The 18,048-nt window shown below is 36.6% G+C and overlaps 1 protein-coding gene across 11 annotated transcripts in view; it reads right to left on the bottom strand.

Moving 5' to 3' along the window:
* The window catches only part of TRDN (triadin), a 245,228-nt gene that overhangs the window by 18,019 nt on the left and 209,161 nt on the right, over positions 1-18,048 (bottom strand). For 9 of the 11 annotated variants that reach the window (XM_035320873.1, XM_035320870.1, XM_035320877.1 and 6 more), the window contains 8 exons: positions 13,162-13,206; positions 12,105-12,122; positions 10,218-10,265; positions 9,312-9,332; positions 5,226-5,252; positions 4,122-4,157; positions 3,860-3,904; positions 2,937-2,984 (listed from right to left, as the gene is read on the bottom strand). In XM_035320873.1, coding sequence (XP_035176764.1) covers positions 2,937-2,984; positions 3,860-3,904; positions 4,122-4,157; positions 5,226-5,252; positions 9,312-9,332; positions 10,218-10,265; positions 12,105-12,122; positions 13,162-13,206 — 288 coding nt within the window. Of the gene's footprint in view, positions 1-2,936; positions 2,985-3,859; positions 3,905-4,121; positions 4,158-5,225; positions 5,253-9,311; positions 9,333-10,217; positions 10,266-12,104; positions 12,123-12,484; positions 12,789-13,161; positions 13,207-18,048 lie in introns of those variants that run through there. The other 2 variants (XM_035320871.1, XM_035320878.1) reach the window with 2 other exon arrangements.

The raw sequence follows: 18,048 nt of genomic DNA, 5'->3' as shown, positions 1-18,048 counted from the left end.
TTTATTGAGACTCTGGGAGAAAAAGAGTCTATGTCTGCTGGAAGAAAGGACAAGCTACTTGGGGCGACTACAAGGAAGTTGCTAAGATATGCAGAGAGGAACTTAGAAAGGCAGAAGCCCATCTTGGACTCAGATTGGCCTCTGCAGTAGAAGAGAACAAGAAATCCTTTTACAAATTTATTTACAGCAAGAGAAGAACCAAGGAAAATTTCCATCCTTTACTTGTTGCAGCAGGAGAGGTTAACAATAAGGCTGAGGTTCTCAATGCCTTCTTTACATCTGTCTTTAGTAGTCAGATCAGTTATCCTCAGAGTACTTTACTTCCTGACCTGGAAGTCCTCTGTGATTCAGGTAGAGAATCCTCCCCACTGTGATCCAGGAAGAGGCAGTTAGAGACCCGCTCCTCTATCCGGAATGTCACAAGTCCATGGGACCAGATGAGCTCCAGTCTAGGGTGCTGAGGGAGCTGGTAATTGCCAAACCACTTTCCACCATCTATCAGAGTTCCTGGAGAGGTCCCAGAGGACTGGAGGCTTGCCAATGTGACTCCCATGTACAAGAAGGGCTGTAAGGAGTTCACGGGGAACTACAGGCCTGTCAGACTGGTTCCTGAGGAAGTTATGGAGCAAATCATTTTGGGTGAGATCACATGGCACTTGTGTGGAACCTAGGCGATCAGGCCCAGCCAGCACATGTTCATGAAAGGCAGGTCATGCTTCTCCAACCTCATCTCCTTCTACGATCATGTGACCAGACTGGTAAATGAGGGAAGGGCTGTTGATGTTGTCTACTTAGACTTCAGCAAAGACATTGACACGGTCTCCCACAGTATTCTCCTGGGGAAAATGGCTGCCCATGGCCTGGACAGGTATACTGTTCTCTGGATAAAAAACTGGCTGGAGGGCTGTGCCAAGTGGTTTGTAGTTAATGTACTTAAGTCCAGCTGGTGTCCCGTTACAAGTTATGTCCCCCATGGGTTGGTACTGGGGCCTATCTTGTTTAATATCTTGATAACCTGGATGAGGGGATTGAGCGTACCCTCAGTATGTTTGCAGACGACACCAAGTTGGGAAGTAGTGTCGATCTGCCTGAGGGTAGAGTGGCCCTTCAGAGGGATCTGGACTGCTGGGCTGAGGTGAATAAGATGAGGTTAAATAAGGCCAAGTGCCAGATCCTGCATTTTGTCCACAATAACCCCATGCAACACTATAGGCTTGGAGCAGAGTGGCTAGAAGACTGTGAAGAGGAAAGGGACTTGGGAGTATTGATTGATGTTTGGCTGAACATGAGCCGGCAGTGTGCCTGAGTGGCCAAGAAGGCCAATGGCATCCTGGCCCGTATTAGAAATAGTGTTGCGGAGCAGGAGCAGGGAGGTGATCATCCCCCTATACTCAGCTTTGGTGAGGCTGCACCTTGAGCACTGTGTTCAGCTTTGGTCCCCTCCACTACAAGAACACCAAGGTCCTGGAGCATGTCCAGAGAAGGGCAAAAAAACTGGTGAAGGGCCTGGAACACAATCTGTGAGGAGCGGCTGAGGGAACTGGGATTGTTTAGTCTGGAGAAGAGGAGGCTCAGGGGAGACCTCATTGCACTCTACAGCTTCCTGAAAGGACCTTGTGATGAGGAGGGGTTTGGCCTCTTCTCTCAGGCCCTGGAACTGCCTGCCCAGGGAGGTGGTGGAGTGTTTCTATGATTCTATGATTCTATATTATTAAAATAACTAAGACTTCTGCTAGTATAGATTCTACCTTCTGTATCTATCTGTTAACCACAGAATTCTTAAAAGGATTTTTTTTTTTTTAAAAAAGGTATATACCTGACTCTAGAACTGCATACATTACTCATTAAAAAGTAAATAAAAAATAACTAAGCCATTCTTTTATATAAATTTAGTAGCCCTCAGATAATAAAGTCTTGCGAGCTATATGTGCAAGGTGCAAGTATTTTCATAAACTACACATGCTAACTGCTAACATTTGGGCGCTTGATCTTAATATTTCATTCACAATTTCATTTCCTCGATGTCTGATTGTTGTGTACATGGTTTTCATTTAACTACCAGTTTTTTATGATTATTTAAATATTTTAAGCTTAAGCACATATATACATGTCTGCATACATAAATACTTATATTTACACATACATCACATATTTTACATCATGTATATAGGATCCTAAAACATTTTACCTATAATAAACAAGATCAAAAAAACAACAACACAGCACACACACACAAAAACACCCATACAACAAAGTGGTCAGAATGATTTGAGGTAAAATTGTTTCCTCAGTTAAGACAACAAAGTTGTATTTTGTTGTATATATTAATATTTAGTTCATATTTTGTTGGTAAACTGGTTATACCTCACAGGTGAGATTAAAGACTTACATCCTTGTCTAGTATGAATCATACAAGGAATATTAATTTTATCATAAATTAGGAAAAACATTGAGCTAATGGATAATGCAATGTGGGGAGATGTACTTCTCAGTCTCCCTCCTCTTATTCATCTTTTTCTGAGAGAATGAGGGCCTAAGTGAGGTGAGACTATTTATTTTTGTGAGAGAAAATAAACTGAACACATTCCTCCTTATGCGGTTTTGTTATGGAACAGATTTTCTATGAGGAGCATATGCTTATTTTAGATAATGCACTGTCAATTATATGCTGCTTGGTTTATAACATAATGAACTGAGTTTAGGAAGGTGATAAAACAATACCATCTGAGCACAACATTCTCCACAAGAATAATATTTATGGGTTTGATTTTCTTGGCTTGCCTCACATCGTGTCCCCTTGACTTGAATGAGAGATATGAAAAGACTGTAAGAGCGACAACCCTAACAACAACTGCAACAACAACAACAATAATAAAATGAAGATACTGGAATGGAAAACAAACGTCCTTTCAAAAAAAAAAATAAAAATTGTTTACCTGCTGTCAGGTTGTGATGTCGTGGAACTTCTTTTACTGGCGGAACACCTAAACAAAACATTGATAAATTAATCTTCTCTTTCAGAAACTTTATGTCTAGTAACCTCATAGAAGCAAACTGCTTCTAGAGACTAATTTAGTAAACTCTCACCAGTACACAACTGTTGTCCTTTGAAGTGCCAGGACTTCTGTATACAATATTTATATACGAGTGGTATAAGCAAGTGGCATACACAAGTATCAACGTTCATAGCACATAGTTGCTTTTGAAGACTTAATTGTGCAGGTCAGGCTTCAAATCTTCACCTCTGTGAAAAACTCACTGCATTTAACCAATATAGAGAGGACATCTTTGTCTTAGACCACTAACGTACTAGTCTGATATTACTACTGGTTATCTTCAGAGATGTAGCAGAAACCATTCCTCTGCATATTACAATCAAGGCAGTGCTTTGTCCAACAGGTTAGTGGGAATATAGGTGACCCTGAAGTATATCTTACATATGCAAAGTTTCTCTTATTATCAATGTAGTTATTCTACAAAATGAAGCTCATGATCATGATCAGCACACAAGCTATGGAAATGAACTTTGTAGCACCTCACCAAGGAGCATTGTGGCAGACCAGCTGGGGATTCATAACCCATTTAACAGTGGACATTGTGCAGGAGGATCCTGCAGTTGGGCTAATGATGTGCCAGATTTGGGGTCATAGGTGGGGTACCACTGCAGCTAGATGGGATGTGCAGCTGTAATCCTTGACACCAACACTCAGAGCCATCAGACTTTCAATTACTGGGGATTTATGCAAAATTTCACCATTTTGGTGCACTTGTATATATTTAGAAATGCTAACAAAGCTGCTCTTTCCAATCCCATTAAAAAAAAAACTGATTTTTGAAGAGATTTTCATCATTGTATTACCTTTGTGTTTTTCATCTTTCAGATGTCTCTTCTCAGTTGTTTTTTCTATCAAGAAAAATAGAAAGGTAAATTGGTAAATTGGTTGGTAAATTGACTGATTTTTTAATAGATTATTGCCTAGACTTTTCAAGTAAAATACTTTGAAAATTAACATGGATCTTTCAGGAGTTATTTCATACAGAAATACATATAAAATTGTAATTTGAAACTATTTTTATTGTAATCTTCTACATATATGGGCACACACAGAGAAACTTCCTACCTTCTTTTTCCTTAGGTGTCTTTGTTTTTTTCGTGGCTAGAAAGATTTACAAGGAAACAACATTAAGTGACAGTTATCAGAAATATGAGCTTCTCACAATAAGCACATTGCACAAAGCTGATTTTCCCAGTAATTTTCCTGGAATAATAACTGAGCTAAATGTGTCTCATGGCATGTATACAATATATCTTTATTACAATAACAGCTGCTACCCCAGTGGCAGTAGCAGTTCTGGACTTTCTGAACAGTCTTTGGAAATAGACAGAATATTGCAGGTTGTAGAGAAGTTAGGAAACTCCTTATAGGGACTTTGGGCACTAAAATTCTGAAATTCTCTAACTTGTGCCAGAATTGCCAAACTGTTTATTGCCTAAATGCATCATGGAAGGATCCTTTTGCCTACTGTTTTTTACTCTCTTTCCCCCAGTAAACTCAATTGTCTGAAACAAACAAACAAACAATTGGATGTGGAGGTAGATGGACCAGAACTACCAGATATGACCATTCTGAAGCCCTGCAGCAGTAGATACTTATTTATGTGATTTATTTATTTTTTCTCAAACTATACACTTGCTTAGAATGTGTTTTTTCTTCTTTTTGTCATCCTTATTCTAAGCCCCCAAACACAGACATTTGGTCTGTGACTCCATTCAATGAGACAGATTGAAATTAAGTAAGGTGTATTGCTGCAGGCGCCTGAGCCTATTTCAGTATTCCCTGTTGACCATAGTAGAAAACTGGCAGGCTGCCTTCAAAACATTCATTTTCACTTCATCTGATTCAAGCAGTTAGTTATAGCAATGCTTTGTTCAATGTCTGATAGTGCCTGTGTTATCTGATTAACGCTAGCTTGCTCAGTGCTGATCACTTGTGTCTAGCTCACCAAAAACATGCTACAGAAGATAAACAGTGAAAATCAGATAAAATAATCAGCTAATAAAATAGTCTTTGAGTGGCAGAGAGCTGAGAAGCTGCAATGCTCTTAGTTTACCTGCTCTGGTTTACATCGGCATAGTTCATTGCTGATGAATGTTGTGTGTTCTTCAGTACTGGTATGTTCATAAAATATTTCCACAAGACATAGCAGAGAATTTTGATATTTACCTGTTATTGGAATTTCACCTGTTGTCTCTCATGAAAATAATCAGAAATGAAGATGAAGAGGGAAGGAAAAGAATATGAGGATTAGTACCATGTTTTTTTTTTTTTTTTTTTTTTTTTTTTTTAAGGAAAGTAACCATTTAAATAGATCTCCTCTTTCATCTGCAACTTTTCTGCAGGATATTAATTTGAAAAGAAATATGCCTTAACAATGGGCGTGTACACAAGATTTCACAGTGAAAGCTGAGTCCTACTCTTTGAAGTACTATAATCCAGCACGCGATGGTTCCTGCAAATGCAAACACTGTGCCAATCAAAGATTTCAGGCAAGTGAATATTTAGAGTTCTTTTTAAATGTGAATTCAAGGTTATAGCTTTCTATACTCTTTTCCAAAAAATATATTTAGTTTAATTGTTACCTTTCTTTTCTTATCATCCATACTTCTCAATCAAAGACTGACACTGACCTTGAATAGATGGCATTCACCTCTGTATAACTTTCTCCTGCATCATCAGTCTGCCTTGCCTTTTTAGAATAAAAGCTCTTAAGAACTGGAAAAAATTTTGATCACATTTGCACAGTACCTAGTACAAAAGAAGCATATATTCCTGTGCCATTATAATACCCATAATAATTAATGACAATTGATCAACACAATGGTATAGAAATTCCCTGGTATAAATTATCCTTACTTTTTTTTTGAAATCAAAGGAATAAATTATACTGTGATATGGAATCCAATAATGTTTTACCCCTCACTACTTTGTTAGTCCTAGTTTTATTTTAGAATGGTATTGTAAGGAAATACTGGCCTCACTAGCCAGGCAGAACATAGAGCTGGGTAATAACTGAATGTATGCACAAAATAATTCAGGGTCTCCTTTGATTGAATTATCTTGGTGTTACTTCATTGCTGAGTTTTGGCTTCAGATGAATGTGAGATGAATCTCTACAGTGGATGAGAACCCACACCAAGGCAAAAATCTTTCAGTCAGTGCTTTTTCACCAGAAAAACTGAGCAATTAAGTATAGTTTTCACTAACAAACCCCAGGAAACTTTTACTCAGGGCTTGGTTCATAAAGAGACTCATAAATGTCAAGTGCTCAAGAAAAGCACCACAGGAATTCAACAAAGGCTAGTTTTGCTGCTATTAAATGCTTAACATGCTTAAGTCCTTTCATATTTACAGTTCTCCTTATGGTCATGCCCACTACTGCTGAAAACTAATACATTGGATCATCCTGAGTAGTGGATTAATACCTCTTCTCTTTTTCAAAAGAAAAAAAAACTATTTTGCCTGAGTCACCAAAACTGAGAAAGACGTTCATTCTCTGACTCCTTACCTGAGTGGCTGCCTAACTCTGAGGGACCTGGAGAGGCTAAGTTTTCTCTGCATCTTGTAATGCTTATATTCAAATTATTACTGTCTACCTCCTGTAGATCCTATTTTAAGCATTGGTCACTGTCTTTACATGGCCCGGCCATGCATATATCCTAATTTGGGATTAATGATTGCCTTAGACAGAAAAGTACTAGAGGACTGGTCACCTAAAATGTTAGTTTGACTCTCTGGTATATACAGTATAGAGGACATTTCCTCCTCCCATCACATCAAGAAGCCCCCACTTACTCTCATGTCTTTGGGAAACATCAGCCCCAGTCATGAAACTCATTACAGAACTAAACAGGAACAGAGATTAGCCAATGCCGAGACTTTTGTTAAAATATAAACTTGCATGGTTTTCATGTTGATACCAAACATGGTATAACGTTTGGTATTCTTGCATAAGTAAGAAATGCCACCAGTTTTGTCCTCTGATCAAGGTAACCTCTCAGAATTTGAGAGTCTTTAGTGAGTGTACAGGGATTATATTATAAGTTTTATTAAAAATTCAAATCTTATATAAGATCAACTGCTGTCAAAGACTCTTATGTGTGTTAAAACAGAAATAATGGAAATATGATCATTTACTAATTGTTTTTATAATTGCATGCTAATTCACAAACTACTATAAAAATGTATTTGGTGTTAATGTGGGGACTATTCAGACTCAGCCTGGTATTTCTGTTTATAGCTTTTCCCTCATTTAATGATACAAACTCTACCAAGTTAAACTCCATTTACTTCTACAATAAGATTTCATGGGGTATAATGAGTGAATAAATTTGGCCCAGGATGAAAGTATGAATTTATTTTACAGTCTTACTAGACCCAAACTACAAAGTCAGTGAGTATTTTGTGTCCATGACTATAGCTTATGCTGAATTACATAATAACTCTCTTTACATTATTGCAAGCATACTGTACACCTGGCTGAGAAATATATGAAGCAAAGCTAAACAACTTTAGAAATAAAGAAAGCAGTGGTCCAACTCTTTTTTTAAGTGGAAAGAAAGTAGTTTAAAATAGATAGCACTGATGATTAAAATCTTGAACTAGATCTATTCAAGGATGATTAGTTCAGAATAGGCAGTATAAACAGAATTACTTTTGTGTATGGTTATGGTTTTGCTTGAAACCATTTTTTCATCTTTCCTTCTCTCTCTTTTTTTTCTAAAGGTACTGTTAACCTTTATAAACATTTCAAACGTCAGGATATAAGTTCAAGACTGCGGTACAAATATCCCTCTGCAAAGGTCAAGAGAAAGTATCTTGGCAGTCCCCATATTGACAATATGTCAGGGTACTATAGGTCTTGATATAAAACCGTTGTAGACAGTGATTTTGGGTAAAATGACCCTTATTGCAGAAAGAATGAGGTATTAACCACTTAAATCTTTGAGGATTCTCTAATAGAAAAGAGGGCCATCTCAGATAAATCAGTGCAGAAGACATATGTCAGTGAACAGATCCAGTGAACAAAAAAGACTTAACAAATATGAATAATGGAATCAAATAGAGGAAAAAATTACCTAACATATTGGCAAAAATGAAAACAAAACAAAACAAAACAAAAACCACAACACCAGTAGCTTCATGGGAAATAATAGTTTTGCAATGATGACTTGAAAACTCAACACTACGGTTCAGGATTGCAGATCCTTCAGTGGAGGTACATTTCAGATGCTTCATGTTCTCCCTTTCCTCTTGGAGCTGGGATTCAGAACAGCACTGTGTCTTCTGACAGGTGTTTAAGAGCAGGTATTCATCTTGTCTAACCTACAGCACCTAACCTGGGAGATTAATTTAGGAAGCTTAATGGAAGTAGCTTGCCTTGCCATGCTGTCAGCTTCTGACATGAAGCAGGAAGAGGTGTGTGCCTCATGGGGCTTGATCTTAGTTTTGGATACTCTTACTTTGCAGCAGAATAACACATGATTTGGTCTTGATGTGTCAGGCACAAATCAGGAAATAAATCAAAGTTCCTCTCCTAAAGAGACTCCAACTAATTAATCTATGAATGAAGATCTATATTTCAACATGTTAACAAATCAGAGTTCAGTGTAAACACTGCCCTTCTGATTGTTGTTTGATCATAATATAATGACTTGCTAAAATAAACACTGATCTCAGTCTTTAGCCATTCAAAAGTCTTACTAATCTTTACAAGGGCATTATCCAATGACTTTATTATGCAAGAAATTCATCCGAATACTCCTTTCTCCTCTTTCATTTTTAAAAATTAAATATAAAGTGTATTGAAACAAAGCCAAGAAAAATATCATTAAATAAGACATTTCCAAACAGTAAAATAAGTCCTGAAAAAGTTGTCTAATTCAGTTACACTGCATGCCATATTGATATTTTTAATAAATTATATATTTACATAAAGATAAATGATGTGTCTACACTCATCTAAAATCAACAGAGCATCAGTTATACTACTAGCAGAATTTCCTTTACTTTTATAAATAGTAATTTTTTCAGAATTTGAGAGTTGCCGCTTCACAGCATTAAATTACAAATGTGCTTAGCTTTGATGTGTTCAGCTGTTACTTAGCAGACTGAGTACAATCTAAGAGTACCTGTAGTATAAGCAATGAAATACCATTATCTAACATGACAAAATTACGAAAATGTGAGTTGAGACAACATGAATCTGAAAAGCAGATTTACGTTCCATAGGAAACAAGACATGACACATACTTGCAGTTGTTTTCAGTTTGACTGGGAAGGAAAAAGAGGAAAGTAAGAAAGTGAAATATAGCTGAATGCTTCTATGGTGAAGAATGCCTTTGTTTATTAGTCTATATTTGTTTATTTACTGTATATCAAAACATTTTTAGTAATCTTAATGTAATTAATAACAATCTAATGACATAATAACAGTAGGGATGTTTTTCTCAACACATAATAATGGCTGTACTAGAGTTAAGGATGAATAATACTAACAATAAGAATTTTAATTCTTTACTTATTTTCTTTCACGGAGAAGAGTGGAGATTTGTTAAACCCATGGTAACTGATTCACAGTGAAACTGAACTATGCTGCTTCGTATAACTGCAGCAATTTTTCTCTATCTTGTACAAGAGACATTGCATAGGAATTATGATATGCAGAGACATTTATCATAAACTATAGCTATTGTTGGGTCATGATCTGAATAGAGCATCATATAACACCTTGCTATGGAGGAGAATTAAACTGGCTGCTGATCCTGAGAAATTGACTCATGCAGGAAGGCTGTGAAGTCCATATAATTAGAGATACCAACAAAAAAAATAGGAAAATGATGCCATTTAAAATAAATGCCTTAGGATAATAGTTCAGATTCTTTGCTGGTATAACTTATTTAATGTCAGTGGAACTACAGAAACAGAAACTTAACCTTTGATATATATATATATTCAGAAAATGACAAAGGGCATTGTAAATACGCACTGTGCTACCTTAGCTATGGTATGACATGTCAAGGCAGTTTGATACTGCAAAATACCTCACAAAACCATGATTTTGTTCATTCTGACATTTGTCATATGCAATAAAATCTTACTGTTTGTTTAAATAACACTTTCAAAAGTAATGAATGCATAAAATGTCGGAGTGCCTACCTGGTTTTGTAGTTGCAACATCTTTTTCATGCCTGATTGCTTCATGCTCTAGACAAAAGAAACATCATAACAAAATTACTGTGTTTCTAAGCTTTTTTTTGCATCTCTCTCTCTCTCTTTTTTTTTTTTTTTTACTAAGAAGGATTGCATGTATATTTTTCAAGAATAAACATTAATTTTCTATGTTTCATGCTGTTATTTTGGAAAAAAAAAAAAAAAAGACAAATGTTTAGTTACTAACAGATTATCCTCTAGGGGATCTGTATCAAAACAGTGAAGCTCAGTAGTATTGCACAAAGCTTTACATACCTGGCTGCAGTTAATGCTAGTAAGAATTATATGCATATATTAAAGAAGTCAGTTAATAGAGATTCCCTCAATTTCTGAAATGTAATTTATAACCACTCTCCATCTATGTTATTTGAAAGAAGAGTACAGAGCAAACTCAGCAACCATTCATTTGACCTTTATGTTGAGTCTGACATGCCTGAGCTGAATTCCCAAAGCCTTGAAGACATCCTATTCTGTATGGATAAACTGTATCTCACTGTGGAAAATAAGAGAACTAGCACAGCTTTGCAGGCCATGCACTAGTCCCATCCCCCTGAGCCCCTCCCATGCTTTTCAATTTCATAATTATGACAGGTAATGATGCGACTTTATTTTAGGTTATTAGGGTTATTGGAAAGAGGATGAAAATCTTTGTTAAAAAAAAAAAAAAAAAAAAAAAAGGAGAGGTCTATCTAGCACTAGCACTACATAATTTATACCAGACACACCTGCTTAAAAGGAATTGAAAATAATAATACATTAAACAAACAAACAAACAAAATCATCAGAACAGACTTCATAGCATAGTAGAAGCTATGCCAAATGCATGCAAATAGGGACCATGATACATTTTAAAGCTGAAGAATCAATGGACAGCTATGCCAACCTTGTTTACAGGTGACTTCCCCCACAGCTAAAAGTCTGTGTCAGTTATTTTTTGAGCAATGAGAAGGATGCAAAGGGGGTTATAACATGGAAAATGTTATAACATGTTATATGTTTATAAATGTTATAAACATGTAAGTAGCCCCTGAAAAAAGGGCATTATGCCTCAACCCTTCCGCCATTTGATGAACATCTAGCAACAGCGTTTCCAGGTGAAGGTATATTCCAAGTAATGCTGAGATGAAGACATGACAGTGAATTTCAAATAAGTAACAGTTTTATGAGGTGTGAATTAAAACTTACATCTTCAGAGAGTCATATTTTTTCCCACATCTGTTTTTTTCTTGGTGGTGGAACTATATGGGGACTTAACTGATTTATTATTATTATTATTATTGAGTTTATCTTTGTATGCTGAAGGTAGGAAAGATACATAAAATTAACATGCAGACTGTATGGTATGTTAATGTATGGACTCCAGTTCTTGACTGGGAAAAATGCTAGATGCAGCTACATTAAAAATATTAATATGATTAGGAAATAAAGAGGTGATTTATTTATTTATTTATTTATTTTGTAAATTCAGACTGAGTATTCATTCAACACAACTAATTCTTAACAGTGATATTTTGAAAGCTTGTCACTCCTGTATTAAATCTTTGTTGAGTCTTGTTATAGGGGATCTGTAGAATAAGTTGAATAAGTTAAACTCCTGTGCTGAAGCAGGATGGTTATGTTAACAATTGGTTATGTTAAATAGGCTATTAAATAGCAATGACAAGACAATATGTTAAATGAAAATAATGTAAGGCATGGGGATACATACACCATAGTTTTAAGCAAATATATTAAGTTCATAATTAAGTTCATATTAAGTCCATATATTAAGTTCAGAAAAAGCCACACAGTTATATTACAGGAATTTTTCTGATGAAGGTAGGTACCACATACTTGCTTGTTTTGCCTGGGCTACAGAAGACAAAAGAAGGTAAAATATAGTATTTAGATATAAAGAGGATTTTTTTTTTTTCATATTAAAATATTTTATTTTAGTTCAGTTCTTATTTTTTCTTAGCTTCCGTCACTCATATAAACATGTACAACATTCAGGACCCCAAAACCAGATATTTTTAAACGTGTTTAGACCTTTGCAAGTCCTCCTAACTATCTGCTCCTGCTGAAATAATGCAGTATCCTGTCATTTAACGTAGTTACGTGTTTGTGTGCTCCAGAACCATTTCTCTCAAAAACTAAAAGTAAAACCTAGTTGACTCTAAAAATAATTGTGAATGTAGGTGTAAAATGATAAAGGCTACTCCGAGTAGAAATCAAGAGGCTAATATCTAGAAAAAGCCTTCAAAAAAAGCTTTGTGTAACCTGTTGGTGATGATGAGACTGTTCTAATTCCTTGATGACTCTTCAGGGCTTCTATAACAGTAAACATTATTTGAACCATTATTATCACAAAATGTACAAGGTCCCAAAGACCTTGGGTTAGTTCCAAAAACACTTTCCCCTTGAGAAAGACATTTTAAGGTACATCCAAGTCCCTTATCAAACTGGTGCTTCATCCTCCTCCACCACTCCCTACTTGTACACTATTCTCTGTGCTGTAAATTAAGTCACTGGAAAGTTCTGAGCTTAAACAAAACAAAACAATACAACCAACCAACCAAAAAACAGAAATGCCTTATACTGGTGATCATTTCAGAGATCTGAGTTACAGCTCCACTCCATTTCATTGCCCCAGCTCTGGCACAGAGGCTGGAACAAGCAGCCCAGAGCTGAAACACCTTGACCTGGCTTTGTCATTGGAAAGACTGTTCTTAAAACGGCATCTGCAGTTGCCAGTGTGCTGGATTTTCTCTAAGAACATGTTTTCAATCACATATTTCAGAATACCGTAACAACTGATTGTAATGCAAATACACTACATTAGAAAAAATCTGAACAGTGTTTAACACCCCCTCCCCCCACCATAAATCAGGAAAGAATGACTTGTTCCTACCTGACTTCTCAGTGGGAGCTGTCTTTGGTTGTTTAATTTTCTCCTCTGTGTTGTGAAAGCCGCATTAAAATTAGAAATTCATGCTGTGTTAGAATAGGTAGATATAACTGGAAAAATATTTCTAAACATGATATTGTACATATGATTCACAGTGACACAATAAATGCACGCCATTAGCATCACTACCCCATTGTAGCACTGTAAAACAGCATTTATACATTATGAGTTTTGGCTGCATGGTGAGATCATACACCATGGAAAAATAAATTACTCTGCCTAATGTCTCAAATATCTGAAAACAGCCACATACCTGGTTGTGTCTTTCAGATAGGCACCCAGGTGGAAACTGTATTTCTAATAATACAAGTATTATAACTTTGTGTACCTTACCCTGCTGAAGGGTCTAAATTTAACAATTTATTATTATATGACCTGAAAGCTCAGATATTGCCTAGCCACAGATATCTATGTATACATTTATACAGTCTGAACACAAGAAAGGTATGGAGACCCCCAGGCACATGCTGACTTGCACAGGCACATCCACACAGGGCAGCATCAGTTTAAATGCCAGATCATGACACACGCTACTGGACTAGCTTACCTTGATAGACCCAGCTGGATATCTGTCAGAAAACCTTAGAGAAGTCTGGAGCTTCTGATAATACCATGAGAAAGGCTGTCCAAGTCCTCATGCTGGTGAGCTGTCCCTGGCCATGCTCAGCACAGTTCACATGATCCAGAGGATATGGACCATGTCAGCCTGAGCCACTAGACCTGAGCTGCCTTTCCTCCAGAAAGCCTGGGGATGAAGGCAGAGGCACAGGCAGGGCTGCACTTCCTAGTGAGGCAGGGCCTTGTCTAAAGCCCAGTAGCCCAGTCAGATGGGAATAGCAACACTTTTTTTTTTTTTTTTTTTTTTTTTTTCCAGATCTCTACTCTACTAGTTCGGTTGACTTGAACTTTCCCCTTTTCCCAATCTTTTTATAGCTCTGCTCCCATTTTCTCTTTTCCCATACCTGAATTCAAACTTATCTCCTAACCCCTACCTTTCCACATTCACATATATCACTGCTTTTTATTTTAATACTGTTCAGACATATTCAGAATGTGTTTCCTTTTCCTCTTACTGATGGAAGCAGTTGACAGCCACATGCCTCTGACACATTCCTTTCCCTCAAGACCTCTGCCAGGCATCAGATGACACAAACTGAGTGAAGGTCAGGTTAGGTAGGGATATCTTGTCCCCTGAAGCCATTCAACTAATCTGAGTGCTAGTTGACTAGAAATACTCCTGGGTAATGTGCCTGTACATGCACAGAACTACTTGGCTACTGAACAGCAGCTATGTTTCCAGCCTGTCAGCCAGATGTTCTTAAATGAGATAACAGAGGGGAGGCACAGGGGAGGGGATGGTGGTTGGAAATATGTTGAGTGGTCTCAATATACATGAATTTCCTTTGAATTTAGCATGTAACTTCCAGAGATTTTTATTATTATTATTATTATTATTTTTTTTTTTTTTTTTTCATGAGGGCGGAGGTTCATCTCTTTGTCTGTGCCCATTTCTTTTTAACTTAGCTCTCAGATTCCCAGAGGTATACACTTGCCAAACAGAACTAAAAAGACATTTATCATGAGGCAATAGACAGAGAAACAGTCTTGTTGCTGCACGGTCTGTGTTTTTCTTCCATAATATTGCAGCATGAAGCAAAGCAACAGTGCACATGTGAATCCAACAACATACAGCAATAGTTTTTATTTATTTATTTATTTATTTGCTTTGTTTCTGGCAGGAAATCAGTACTGATGGGGGAAAAATGCAAGGAGGGATAAAGCTCCATTTATATTGATCTTTTATATTCTTTGGAAACAAAATAGAGCTCTGCATTGCTATGCTTTACAGTTGTCATCTGGTAGGTAGTGATTTAATTTCACTCATATTAAGTTAAGGACTTTTTTTCCCCTTACTCAGCTATTGTTATTGTCAACTTCTTATGAAAACAATGAATTAAAAAATCTCATCTCCATTTCATGGCTGTCTGTGAAAGTAGAAACATTATAGTACAACCAGCAGCTTGAAAATGAAACTTGTTGAGATAAAGTATTCTCTTTCTGCTCTTAGAAGAGCTTTAACATATTAGCAATGTATTTCACTAATTTAGATTAGGATATTAAGATTTCCATATACCAAACAACAACAACAACAACAAACTCCCAAGGGCTGCTGACTTAAACCTAGGCCCTGTAATATCCACTGGATTAATGACAAGCAAAACTCAACAAGTTCATGTCTTCTCTTTCTTTGGGTATTATTCCTGCTCTTTTCAACACCAAATAGGATATTCTTGCTTTTTCTAATTCTGGTGAGAATTTACATCAATGCTTGCCTTGTACCTCTAGGAGTCAACCAAACAAGTTGTTGAGTGGATGGTAAGTCTGATCCATTTAAAAGTAAGGGAGGGAGTTTCTTTTCAAAACAAATTTCTGAAAACAGAGTATATTGAACAGACCTAGGGACTTGCATTCATCTGGAAATAAACATAATAATTCTCCAGTATTCTCTCACTTGCCTATTCTGCAACTTAACTGTACAGTAACCATTGATCTACTGATTCTACTGGAGAACACCCTGAAGGCTGCAGCTTTTCGTCTCTTGGCAGATCTACAGGAGGTGACTGTATAGCTTTTTGTGCCTAGCAATTAGTTGTAACCAGAAGAAAGACCGAAGGATCACATAAGCAAAACTTAGGAACACTCTACAAGGGAACACACTTCAGGAAATCAGGAGGTTTCACAAAATCATATCAGTTCACTGAAATTTCCGTATGGAGAAAAGCAGTGAAAACAACAATAGCAACAACAACAAAACACATCTGATATGAATGATACATAGCATTTTGACAAGAAGAGAAGAAATACTTCATGCTTTCATTTTATAATATGGTTTTATATTTCTTTTACTTTTTATATTTAATATATTATGTGGAATACAGCAAATAAATAAACAAATAAATAAATTGATGACCTCATAAAGCTACAAAAAATCCACTTTTTTTTTTTTTTGTGTGTGTGTGTGAATATTTCTGAAAAATTCAGATTTTGTTCTGATTTTAAATATGACCAAAGTTTACAGTCCTGAAATATTTCATTGGAGAGAATTTCTTTCCTCTGCAGAGCTCTAGTTTTGCAGCACTATTGGCATTAATATTCATTTTTGTTTTGATGTATCTAATTTAAATAGAAAAAGTATAAAGCTGTAAACATTTCTCTGTGTATTTCAGGCAGTTTCAGAAGAACTACGACATGAAAGAATCCTCTTGCTTTACTTGCTCCCCCCCACCTCCAACCCCCTTTTTAATTTCCCTACAGGATCAATATATTTTCTGAGATTCTCTAGTTTCTCGGTCACACGATACTCCTAAATCTGATGGCAGGATGCATAGAAATAAAAGTTTGAAGCTGCTTTGATTCAAGGTGAAAAAGAAGGCCACTGCTTTGTACAGAATGAGGCTTTTGTAATTCAGTCTGCTAACTCAAGAGCACTCATTAGCACACAGCAGGCAGAAGCATTATTACCACCTGTGCCTGCAGATTAATACTTCCAGCCATCAACCGAAACTCAAAACAACCATTGCTCCCTAAAGCAACCTTTAATCACCTGAGATCTTTTACACTAAAGGAAATTTAGCAAGTTTATTTATTATTATTATTATTTTTTTAATTTTAATTTTATTTTTTTTTTCAAGCATTTAAATTCCAAGGGCTTTAATCTGGAATATACTGTACTAAAGCAAAGTCCTAATCAGCCTGAGATACAGGCTTTGGGACAAGATGCTCTGATGTTTGCAAGTGCCTTGCAATGGAAATTTATTTTCATGCTAGTATCTGGATCAAAACAGGCTAATCATGCAGCTGGAGGTGGTTTCATTGTGCTGGGAGGATGAGTAGTCATGCCACCTGCCTAGGTGACCCACAGATAAGCTGCTGCTGACCCCTGTCATGATGCAAAGAGCTGGACAGGGTGGCTTTCTCAACAGGGCATTCCTGCCTCGGGCAGACCCCCTTGCACCTACCTTCTGGCTGAAGCGCTCTGCTAGATCTGAATATATATAAAGCTGAGGAATGTTGCTTTTTAAGCTGAGGAATGTTGCCTTTTTTATTAGTTTTAGTTTTTATTTTCCCAGTGTTGATTACCAAATAGCAATACAATTTCACAAAATCAGCTGTTCAAGGCTTTCAGGAAACCTCAAATTGTCTATGAAATATTTAATTGCAAGTAGTATGTTTTTATGTTATAAAAACAAATGAGAAAAACAGTAAATGTGTAGAAGAAATTGATATTTAAAAAAAAAAATCAGGAAAAGGGAATGATGCAAAACGAGTCTGTCTGCTTAACATTGAACATTGCTGTCAGTGCTGACAGCATTCAGTAAGACCACTCGGGAGATGGGTAAGCAGAGCATCAATAGATGAGTTCTCTATGAGGATATCCTCTTAGCCTTGTTTATTTAAACCAGAATAAACTGCAGATCCCCTTCTTTCTCCTTAAGAAGTATGAAGAGTCACAAAGCCCTGGTTCGAAGGGGGACCCCATCCATATCACTGCAGCCAATTGTAGTTGGTTAATTACAGTTTACCTGAATGCATACTCAACCCAAGATTTTTTGAATTGTCCAACTCCTGTTCTTCTGAGACCCATAATCTAGAGGCTGCCTTTGATCAGGCTATCATATACCCAGGGGGGATAGTAGTTCCAACTTTGTGATGACACTTCATGTTACATCTAGTTTACAGAAAAAGTTGAGATGGGATAATTCCAAATAATCTTCCCTGATGTACTAAAAGGCAGCACTGACCCCCCCTTCCAAGCACTGAAAAATGGGA

The sequence above is a fragment of the Oxyura jamaicensis genome, chromosome 3, assembly GCF_011077185.1.
Source record: "Oxyura jamaicensis isolate SHBP4307 breed ruddy duck chromosome 3, BPBGC_Ojam_1.0, whole genome shotgun sequence".
Lineage (NCBI taxonomy): Eukaryota > Metazoa > Chordata > Aves > Anseriformes > Anatidae > Oxyura > Oxyura jamaicensis.
This window is presented reverse-complemented; position numbering and strand designations above follow the sequence as displayed.